The 12,023-nt window shown below is 40.0% G+C and overlaps 1 protein-coding gene across 1 annotated transcript; it reads right to left on the bottom strand.

Annotated features, from left to right (window-relative positions):
* Positions 1–4,180, bottom strand: rpl8 (ribosomal protein L8). Its single transcript, XM_074658611.1, has 6 exons — positions 4,071–4,180; positions 3,190–3,333; positions 2,578–2,719; positions 1,515–1,733; positions 1,238–1,353; positions 1–200 (listed from the first exon to the last, which is right to left on the bottom strand). Exons 2-6 carry the CDS (start codon positions 3,325–3,327, stop codon positions 42–44), a joined length of 774 nt encoding a protein of 257 aa, XP_074514712.1. The 5' UTR covers positions 3,328–3,333; positions 4,071–4,180; the 3' UTR covers positions 1–41.
* Positions 4,181–12,023: the final 7,843 nt, after the last annotated feature.

The raw sequence follows: 12,023 nt of genomic DNA, 5'->3' as shown, positions 1-12,023 counted from the left end.
TTCTTTTGGAACACGTTTTTTTATTATCAAGAAAGTCTGATCTAGTTCTCCTTCTCCTGGACGGTCTTTGTTCCACGCAGTCTGCCGGTACGACGGGCAGCAATAAGACCGACCTTACGACCAGCAGGTGCATCCCTCCTGATAGTTGAGGGTTTGCCAATATGTTGATGGTTACCACCACCGAAGGGATGCTCAACGGGCTGCACAGAGAGGAAAAAGAAAAGGGGATGTCAGTCTGAGGAACCTTCATTTGTTATTGTAGCTGCATCCTCACAGAGAGAGAGAGAGAGAGAGAGAGAGAGAGAGAAAACCAAACTTCTTCCTCTTCCTTTCCCTAATGTGCTCAACACTTTGCTTTATTTCCAGAGTGCAGACTGCAGCTACACAGAAAATATCTTCAATACTGAGTACTTTATCTTGGCTCCAGAAACCAAGCACCAAACAAGCTTCTATTTAGTGAGCTGTGATCTTAAGACATTACAGTCAAAGTGCTTCACAGTCAGAGACAAATATGGATTTTGTGAGGGATTATCTTAATGTAGACCCTCAGAAGGGTTAAACCAACACGATCCAATTAGAGAAAAGTTAAAGTGGTCTGTCCCTCAAAAATGCATCTACATTCAAGACCAAATCATCATGTATGCGCCACCTTGTGCATCAAAGTTGTACCCGAAACATTTTATTAGAGCAGTCTGACCCAGCAGCTGAATCACCTCAGACATCTACTCGAAATGTGCAATGTCTGCAACATTCTTGTAACTTAATTTGTGTAAAACACTGGTTTGGAAAACAGCTACCATAAGCTAATGAGAACTTGTTGGGAGCCACAAAGAAATTACAAGACCTTAAAGCTTCACCTCCTAGTAGGTCAGAAAAACATCTTTCTCCACCTTGAGGCTTCTCCTTTTTCAACACATTAACACTCCTCCCTTACAGTCAATTATTTAAGTCCCTCATTATTAAACCTTTCTCCAGATTCTGCAAAACATGACCTACAATTACAGCTGTTTTGATGGGACTAACCCATAAAGAAAACTGAAATCGCAGCGATATCTTTTCACAATGTAACCATGTATTTAGGGACATATCCGACCTTGCATCAATACAAGCACCTACTAAGTTAAACTTGCCATCGGTCAACATCTCATCTCTCACTACTGTCTGCCCTTTCTCATCCTGTGTTGATTTCATTGTACCTGGTTTGCATCATCGATAACATAGCAGTATGTTCACTTACGTTCATAGCCACACCACGGACACGTGGCCAGCAGTTCCTCTTGGCCTTGTACTTGTGGTAGGCGCGACCAGCCTTCAGGATGGGCTTGTCAATACGACCACCTCCGGCAACCACACCTTTAACACACGGGCAGAGCTGGTCAGGAAGTGCACTGGTACAATCATATTCATCAGTTCAAAACACCAAATCTACAGTAGAGATGATGCTAGTTTCCAAAGTGACATCACAGTGGCAATGAGGAAACATCAGTTCCACCGGACACATCCAGGGTCCTTACCGACAACAGCTCTGTTGGCAGAGGCGATGACTTTCTTGGAGCCTGAGGGCAGCTTGACTCTGGACTTCTTGGTCTCGGGATTGTGGGAGATGACGGTGGCGTAGTTTCCTGACGCGCGGGCCAGCTTGCCTCTGTCACCGGGCTTCTCCTCCAGGCAGCAGATGATGGTTCCCTCGGGCATCGTGCCAACGGGCAGGACATTGCCGATGTTCAGCTGAGCTGTTGGATAAAACATAGTAAGGCGCAGGTTTCACACTGAAACATCACACACTTACATCCAACAATGAGACTCCAATTTCACCTGATTACAAGCACTGCATTTTTAAAAACCTGCTTTAACATTCTGACAATCCCATGTCACTACTTTGCCTCTTCTTCTTGTAGGCCGATAAATCTAAAATTGAGCCCACTTAAACATGTGTGCAATGTTAACTTTTAAGGCAGCATAAATGCATACAAAGCCAATAAAAAGATGCCAAACATGCCGCAGCTGCAGTTAAAATTAGGCCAAGATGCATCCAATCCCACTCAAACAGATTTAACTTCAAATCTTGGGACTCAAAATGTTAATCATATTTTACAGTTCAGAACTACTCTGTTCCTTTCAGACATAGACTTCACTACCTAACATATGCTGGCAATTTCACATCATTCTCATGTTTGGATAAGGTACTTTTCCTTAAACATTGTGACGACAATCTCAAAAGATCAGAGGTAATAACATTTCCGCAACACTTCAAACACCACGCTTAAAATGATCATTAAGTAATTTACAGAGTTAACGTCACTGAGTCCAGACTTGGGACTAAATCTAAATTGATTGAGTGCCCTTTAGCAGACTCTGGTTAAGACAAAGCTACAGTAAATTATTAGAATATTCAGTTAGAAAGGTAAGTAGTTGGACTTTACTTTGACACAATTCAATTATTATTTAAACATGTGGATGAAGCCATATACATGTCTAAAAAAGGCTTTATGTAAGTGCAACAAACTATAGTCAAGTTAGACAGTGCATTGCGTTCATCTGCTTTATGCATGAACCAGTCTATTTTCAGCCTCTCACCCTTCTTGCCGCAGTAGATGAACTGTCCAGTGTGGATGCCCTCAGCAGCGATGAAGAGCTCTGTCCTCTTCTTAAAGCGGTATGGGTCACGGAAGGCCACTTTGGCCAGGGGAGCACCACGGCCGGGGTCGTGGATGATATCCTGAGAGAGGGGAGACCACCAGAGGAAAACAATGTCAGAGTTCACTCACTCAACAACCAGTATAACGCCTTCAGGGCATCTGTGGCTCAGAGGGTAGAGCAGGTTATCCACTAATCGGAAGGTTGGTGGTTCGATCCCCGGATGCTCTGGGTCACATGTCGATGTGTCCATGAGCAAGACACCTAACCCCAAATGGACTTGCATTTATACAGCGCTTTTCTAGTCTTCCGACCCTCAAAGCGCTCTACACTACATGTCAGCATTCACCCATTCACACACACTGATGAGAGAGGCTACTAAGGTGCCAACTTTGCCCATCAGGATCTGATCTAAACACTCATTCACACACCGATGGCTATGCCTTCAGGAGCAATTTGGGGTTAAGTGTCTTGCTTAAGAACACATCGACATGCGACCCGGAGCAGCCGGGGATCGAACCACCATCAAAAACAGTGTCAGTCGCCACTCACCTTCACAATCCCCTTGATGTAACCATGGCGTTCAGCGAAGTCAATGTGACGGAGTTTAGCAGCACCTTTCCTGTGCTTGACGTGGGCTTTGAACACGGAGCCCGCACCTTTTCTCTGTCCCCTGATCACACGTCCCATCGTGTACTGAAACAACACAACAACATGGTGTGTTATTTACCAGCTTCAGTTCAGACAACTTTATTCATCAACCATTCATTTGTAGCATTCCCAGTCCCTCCATCCATACAACAACCAATAATGAGTTAAGTCAGAGGAGACGCATTAAAGGCATGGGGCAGTTACTTGACATGTGAGTACTAACTCTGAGGCCTGTGGGTTAATGGCTAATATTGAGTACTAGACACGTTCAGCTTCTCTAAGTGAGTAACTACAGCAGACATGTTAGGAGTTAAGCTCGTTAAAAGCACTTTATTGTTCCTAACTATCTAAATCTAACTTGTGAGCTATCATTAGCATAGCAGGCTAGCCACTGTGACTCACTGATGCAACGTTACGCTTCACAATGTGGTTTGACACAGTAGCAGAACAACTTGCTGACAAGTTACTGATAGTCGTGTTAAAGTTAAATAATATCCAGCTTCTCTAAACGCCTCACATCAAACACACGAGTCCGTGTAGCGTTATCAGCTGCCGGCCTGTTAGCCGCTACACACCGCGGCTGTTACTCTGCACCATGTCATCACTCTGCTACAAACAACCACTATTAAACACTTTAAAACAAGTCTACCCTTAAAATACTCAGCACAACGTATTCGTATACGTTTAATGAACATTAAGAAATGTTGGTTTAAAGCAGATGGACTAATAAAACCGTGATTTAGAGCAGATTGTAGGAGAGAAGCAGACGGTAGATAGCGTACCTAAACTCCGTTGACGGAAAGAGGAAGTCGTCGGGAAGAGTGGAGGTTTTCTTCCGGAGAATCCGCCGCGGGGCATGATGGGAGTTGGAGTGCAGATGAACACATCCGTGCAGGAAGCAGTATGAATTTATTAAATAGCATTTTGCCCCAAAGGTCAAACAAACTCTATTAAAAAATAACTCATATGTAGTTTTTTTTGTGTTTTAACTTGATTACAAAACAAGTGAAGACATATGCAGGGACATATATAAAAAAGACCAAAATATTTTATACAGCGAAAGACAAATAACAAAGTACAAAAACAAAAAAAACACAAGGAGATAAAAGCAGGTTGAAGAATGTGTGTGTGTGTGAGTGTGTGCGTGTGTTTGTGTGTGTGTGTGGATAATGGGTGTGTGTTTGGCATTGAATGAGGCTAGATGTCATGACATATATCTACCCTTAAACACATATACTGTACACATGCACACATATCTACACACACACATACAGATATCCTTCCTTTTATGTGTAGAGCATAGGGGGAACAAAAACAAAACAACGCATACTTTTTAATTGGTTGCAGGATTTCCTAAAAAAAAGGCTCACATTTAAAGTGGACCCACATACCTTTTGTAATGTGACAGATGGGCGAAACATGTTTTTTTCATGCCCATCTCATATTTTTATGTAGATAATATAAACTCATCTATTTCAAAATAATATATATAATAATATTAAATAATAATAATAATAATAATAATAATATAAACTCATCTATTATATAAATAAATATATATATATTATTATATATATATATATAATTATATATATATATATATATATATATATATACGTATATATATAATTATTATTATAACATCTTGTTTCTTATTGGTTTGATTTATGCCCTTTATTTTTGAAGTCCTGGCTGCTCTTTGCTCTTTTTTGTTCTTATCTATACATAGTGATTCAAAAACACTGTTTATTTATACATTTCTACATCAAATTTATATGAATCCGTCTTGTTTTATTTTTATTTTTATTTTTTTCATTTATTTTGAGAATGTTCATATGTTATTATATTATATGTAGGCTATGTCTTTTCTGCGAGATCTTGTAGGCTTTTTTCTTTCACATACAAATAAATTCATAAAGATAACAGCATGTTTAAATATATATTTATTATTCTAATATTTTAAGACTTAACATTGGTGTTACGTGGAAATTGGTGTAATGATTTACTTTCACTTTTATACACTTTGGAGATTAAATTTAGTAACTACAGTACATGGACACGTTACATTAAGGTCACAACACTTAACTTGATGTGTTACATAAATACTTATTGCACATATTCTCATGATCATACTATACTATGAATATTTGCACACTCCTTAGTACATTTTTTTGCCAACTCCACCCTCTTCAACACTGTACAGTAATTGAGATTCTTAACTTGCAGAACTTGTTTATTTTCCTTTCGTCATACTATGTTTATTGTGACCATTATGCACCGAAATACCAAGGAAAATTCCTTGAAAGGCTATGTAAAAAACATACTGTATATATACAGTATATAGTAGTGTGTGTGTGTGTGTGTGCGTGTGTGTGCGCGTGCGTGCGCGCGCCTGTGTGCGTGCGTGTTTCTGATCTATGGTCTTGGCACCAGGGGGAGACATTTCATCAAAGATCATCAAAATGTTGTAATTCCTGTTTTATAAAAAGGGTTTTATGTCAAATTCCTCATTCAAACCATTTAGGTGACACTATCTGTGCATACTACTACCATACTATTTAGTATGCCAGAGAAATATTTAGTATGTCCCAATACATAGTATGTCAAATGCAGTGTGCCAAAAATACCAGGATGTCCTACTACATCCGGTCGCATTTTGCAGTATGCAAGCCAGCATGCTTTTTGGGCTATTCTGACCCACAATCCTCTGCACAGAGAATATATGAGCCGGAGGGTCAAAGTTCAAGGTGCAATTTTATGATGAAGTAGTATGTCCCAGTGTATGCATACTACATGCAACAGTACGTACTTTGAAAGGCAGCTGCAGTATGTATTAAAGTAAAAAGAAAAAGTATGCGATTTGGAACGTAGCCTGTGTTTTATATATAAATCCCAAATGGTTCATGTTGGAGAAGTTTGTTTTTTTCCTCCAGATCACCACTGCTCCTTGTTTACTTGGTCCTTATTGACCTGGTTTATCTTGTGCTCCATGTCTCCAGCAGGTGGTCCCATAATGCTTCTGACTCTAGGGGGAGGAATTGCTTTACTTTTCACACAATGCGATAAGGGTTTAAGTAGCTGCAGCCCTCTTTTCTGACTCTTTTGATGCCACTGCAGCCAGGGATTTGGGGGTTTGAGTCGGCAGTGAATTACACAGCGGAAACATGATGTCGAAAACGTATTTTCCCAAAAAAGCAGAGTCTGCAGCCATACTAGCGGCTCTGTGAGACTCAGGCACAAGTAAATGCAAATATCATGGTGCAATCATGGCTGTAGACTCTAGTTTTTTTCCCTCCCTAAATAACATGATGCAGGAGGCCCACATTGACATTTGTGAAGCAATTTAAAGATGCATGACAGCTGCATCGCTCTGACGAAAATATAGCTTTTATTACAGCTTTCCCTTGAAGGTTTCTGAAAACATTTTGTAGTGGAGAGTGTTGTGCCTTCTAAAAGTGTAAATTCAGCAATAAATTCTACCTGCTTGTCGTTCTTTAAGATGATATTTTTTTTTCCTCCAGCAGCCAGTGAGAGAACAGATTTCCGTATTTTATCATCTCTGATGTTTAATGAGTTCAGCTCAGACTTCTGGGTGTTTCTTCTCACCACAGAAGAAGAAAAGGTGTTGAGCAACAGATGGTTCCCCTCCTGAGATTAGAGCGTCCCACTGGAGGAACAACAATGCTGTGATTAATGAGCGTACACACACACACACACACACACACACACACACACACACACACACACACACACGGGGCTGATACTGCAGGTGATAAATATGTGGTTCAGTTATTATGATGCTGCATTGTTTTATACATTCCCACTGGTACAACATGCATAAATACTGCACTAACACACACACAAACACACACACACATACACACACACACGCGCGCTGTTTTTGTCCTGTTCTTTACCCTTTATTCTTTTCTTTCAAACACACACATCTGGTGTATATCCCTGTGAGGACACACATTTCAGTCTGATAAAGATGCTCCAATTGATCAGAATCAGTCGATATTTGTTTAATGACTCAATCTGAGTTCTGTGACGGTCAGCCTTATATTTTGTTTGTTTGTATTTGTATTATTCTTATTCTTCTAAGCACTTTAAATAGAAGTGGTGAATTTAATCTGATCGGATCTATTTTTGAGCAGAATGCTGTCCTTCACATGAAATACAAAAAAAGTGCTGACCATGTGGTTTAGATCGGTCATCCCCCAAAAGAGAGTCTTGAATTTAAAATCAAATTTAAAAGAATCAAGAGGATCCAACGTTATCCTGAAAACATTTGAAATGCTGTTTGTGTCCTTCATGTGAAGATGTGAGACCTGCTGTGTGCAGGCAGATAGCCACAGATGCTGAATGGTGCTGGAGAGGGTTTTATTTATTTTATTTTAGTATTACTGGACAGCCAGGTGAAGTAGAGGATTAAATGTTATTTATAATCGAAAAATAAATTATCCACGTCATTATACATCAGTTATAATCCTCTCCCACAAGCATTTTTTTTTCTAAAATGGGAAGGAAAACTTTAAGGGATGATACCTTTTTTTAATGTTTTCGGGTTATCAAAGGATGTCAAAGGTCAAGGTCACTGTCACCTCACGTTCGTCACATTCTCGTTATCTCTCAGGAACACCTTGAGTGAATTTCTTTAAATTTGGCATAAACATCCACTTGGACTCAAGGATGAACTGTTTAGAAATGTTTCTCTATTTTCCTAACAGGCTTTTTGGTCCTTAAGCGTCAACATACCAAAACAAAAATTGGGTTCTCTGTTGCACTATTGTGGATCACAGCAGGACTCCTAATGAGGCTGTTGTCGAGCATGCTCTGTCTCCAGATAGTGTTGTTGATCGTGATGGGACTCAAAATGCAGGCAGGTTGTATCTTCATGGCTAGCGAAACAAAAAAAAGTGCTGGGTGCTTGTGTTGACATGTGACCCGCCAGCAAAAGAGGATTTTTCTGAATGAAAACAGTTTCACTTTTGTATTAAAGCTTCTCATTCAGTTTCTTAGCAACAGACACATACAGTCTGTACTGTGACTGCAGATACAAGGGTGTAATGTGGAGAGTGTTACTTGTGTAAGGGCTGCTGGCTTCACTTGACTGGAACTTATATCCTGTGACCTTTGACCTCTGATTGTAGCTATTATTGTGCTGTGTTCCTACAGGGACATTTCCAGCGTCTTGTTTTAGTCGTTTTCACATTTTTTAGCTGCATGCAGTAAAGATTAAAGATATTTTTAACTCAGATCCTTTAACCCGTCTGGCTCCTTTGCTCCTCTTTAACTTCAACCAGCTGAGAAAACAAGAAGAGACCTCTGAGTCAGCGAGAATTAGTAAGAAACACTGATCAGATGGATAAAAGGAGTAATGTGAACGGGGCCGCTCATAGTGGTAAACCTACAGAGAATTTTCATTGACTCTTCCACTCAGCAGAAACGTGGCTTTCTCACTTGGCTTTTTTTTTTGTTTCAGATAATTGTTGAGCTTTTGCAGCCAACAACTTTACTGTTTTTATCCAGTCTCACCGCTCTCATAGTGGCAGTAAAAAGTTCTAAAACCCCACTGTACACTACCTGCTCAGCACCAAACAGCAGACAGACACAGTTAGCTACTAGCTGGTGAACATAGCGGAGCATCTAAAGATCCAGAGATTTCCCTCAGGAGTTGGTGGAGACCAAAAACAGAGCTAAAAGAGAGTGAATATTGGACTTACATCCATCAGGTGGACACAAGCACGACTACAGTGAGATGATCATGTTGAACTCTGTCTCTGCTGGATGTGTAAATAGGCAACGTTTTGCTAAAAATGAATTATTGCAGGTTTAAAAATGTTGGGGAACAGCTAAAGCTGCAACATTTGAAGAATTAGTTGATTAATAGTGGAAACAAGCCCGCTCAGTCCACTAATTTTTTGTCTGTAAGACAGAACGTCTGTTTTTGGAGTCACGGTCCTGCTCATCCTCATCTGTGTCTGCTGCTCCTCGTCTGTATATTTAAATGATAACTGGGTCTGTCATAGTTAGGCTACACACTGTACTACAGTATAACCTACTCAGTGTGTAACAAGTCATCTGCTGAGTCTGCTGAGTATAAAGTGAACAAAGAGGAACATAAACTGCAGTCAAACCGAGACTCAAGTTTAGGCTTTAAGACATCAGAGAGGGAGGAGCGGCTGTGTTGACCTTTGACTTCTGACCTCCCAGCGGTGGAATAACCTTTGAACTCTTTAAGAAGGAAACTGCAGAGAGCTGCAGATGTGACAACAGAGCACCATTCTGCTGTCCAACAACTAAACACTGCACCGTGTGTGTGTGTGTGTTAGCCTCCTCATCATTAATATAGTTAGCTTTGTCAGATCTGGGACAAAACAGAACAATAGAGCTGAAGCACCAACAACACACACAGACTGTTTCTCTACTGTACTTTAACCAGAATATGTGATTCTGTTCCTCTGCTGCAGCAGTGATGGAACATTATTAATGACAAAAGTAGTGCAAATGTAAGCATAAGTCTAATTTGAGGTCATGCAGGAACATATTTATACACTTTACAAATATAATTACTGCAAAGAGTTTTAGAAAAACCTTCTACCGGCCCCTTGAAACTGAAGAAAAAAGGAGCCAAAACCGCATTTAGATCTCAAAGACTTGAAGACAAGACCAGATATGTAAGTGCTAAAACACTGCAGGCAGAAAAATCCAGAATGAGGTCAAATAAAGTTTAGTAGGCAGTGATAGAAGAAGTATTCAGATCCTTTTCTTAAGGGGAAGTATCAATACCACGATGTAACAATACTCCATTACAAGTATGCGGCAAGCGAGACAGTGCAGAACCTCTTCTCATTGTGTTCACCAATGCAATCCAGAAATACAGTAGAAACCAGCAAAATGTACTTCTTAAAGTATCAAAAGTAAAAGTACTCATTATGCAGCAGAATGGCCCCTCTCAGAATTGTGTAATTATAAATTATATCATTGGATTATTTCAATAGATACATTAACCTGCAAGTAGCATTGTAATGTTGTAGTAGCTCATTGAAATGGAGCGAATTTTAACGATTTAACCTACTGTTGTATAGCTTAAGCTGTAATCTATCATTTCTATAATCTTATCATATGTTCTGTGTGAAAAATATGAATGGTAAAAGTAGCAAGCAACATTATTTGTGCTTTATTTTACCCACAGCATGAACTTACTGCTGATACTCAACTGCTAAATATTACAAAATAAAATAATTCAGTGCAACAAGAGGGATCCTGCTTTTAATCTGCTCATTGTGTGACTGTACAGTGTGTGTGTGTGTGTGTGTGTGTGTGTGTGTGTGTGTGTGTGTGTGTGTGTGTGTGTGTTCCTAGACCATCAAACACCCCCTCAGCCTCTCCCACGGTCACCATGAGAACTGTGGACAGGAAGGACGAATTTAAACGTTAATTAGACATGGTATTTATACACAAACACACAGTGTATGTCCTGAGTCATATTTCACATCTGACCTTTGTGTTTGTCTCTTTGAACTCTCATGACTTCATCACTCAGCTGATTTAGTGTAACTATGGCTACGTTCCAAATCGCATACTTTTTCTTTTTTTCTTTTAGTACGTACTGCAAGCTGCCCTTACAAAGTATGTAGTGTTGCATGCAGTATGCATACAATTGGGACATACTACTTCGTCATAATACTTTGACCCTTTATCTCCTGCACAGAGGATTGTGGGTCAGACTAGCTAGAAAAGCATGCTGGCTTCCATACTGCAGAATGCGACCGGATGTAGTAGGACATCCTGGTATTTTTGGCATACTAAATAGTATGGTAGTATGGGTATTGGAACGCACAGTAGTTTCTCCGGAACATCTGTGCCATTTGACATTTTCTCAGGTAACTGTAAAACTAATTTCATTTCATTTACGCGTAACTATTGGTATTAATTCCTTCTAAATACCACCGTTTTTGGCTTTGTTTTGAAAAATCAGTCAATCAGACCTCTATCAAGGTCCCATCCAAAGAAAACCATAGTCCATTGATCTAAGTGGAGAAGCTCAGGCCTGTATTGTAGCTCAACGCCTCCAATATGGTCCAAGTGACCTGTAGCACCTCACTCAGCGCCCACTGACGCCACGCCCACCTTACGCCACGCCCACCTCACGCCATGCCCATTGGCTAGGAATGAGTGCAGTATCACGAACCATCTGTATACATGCATCATCTTGTTTAGAAGTTTTCAACAACAAAAAATACCCACATCAGTTTGCTGATAGAGCCCTCCATCCATCCATCCATCATCTGGACCTGTTTATTCTGAAGGGTTGTGGGTTAAGAATCAGTGTCCCTCAAAGTAGCTAAATGAAACAGATACTAAATGCTTAGTCTTCAGTATTTTTTGCAATATTAATTTTTCAAAATCTGATTTCTGCCTGCTCATCAATATTTAAAATAAACACAGATGAATACATGGATTCAAGTAGGCTAATCATAACAGGAACATGAACATGAAAAGTACAATTACCTAAGACAGGTTGTGTCTTGTTATCTAATTTCCACAAACTCCTGTGGGACATATCTGTCTCTTTAGCTGCTAAATGCTCCACTATATTCACCAGCTAGTCTGTAACTGTGTCTGTCTGCTGTTTGGTGCTGAGCAGGTATTGTACTGTTAGTTTATCAGAGCTTGTTTTGGCTGAAAACAGCTGCTACTGGAAACAAGGTTAATAAGAGAGTTGAGAG

The sequence above is a fragment of the Sebastes fasciatus genome, chromosome 14 (genome assembly GCF_043250625.1).
Source record: "Sebastes fasciatus isolate fSebFas1 chromosome 14, fSebFas1.pri, whole genome shotgun sequence".
Taxonomy (NCBI): Eukaryota; Metazoa; Chordata; class Actinopteri; order Perciformes; family Sebastidae; genus Sebastes; species Sebastes fasciatus.
This window is presented reverse-complemented; position numbering and strand designations above follow the sequence as displayed.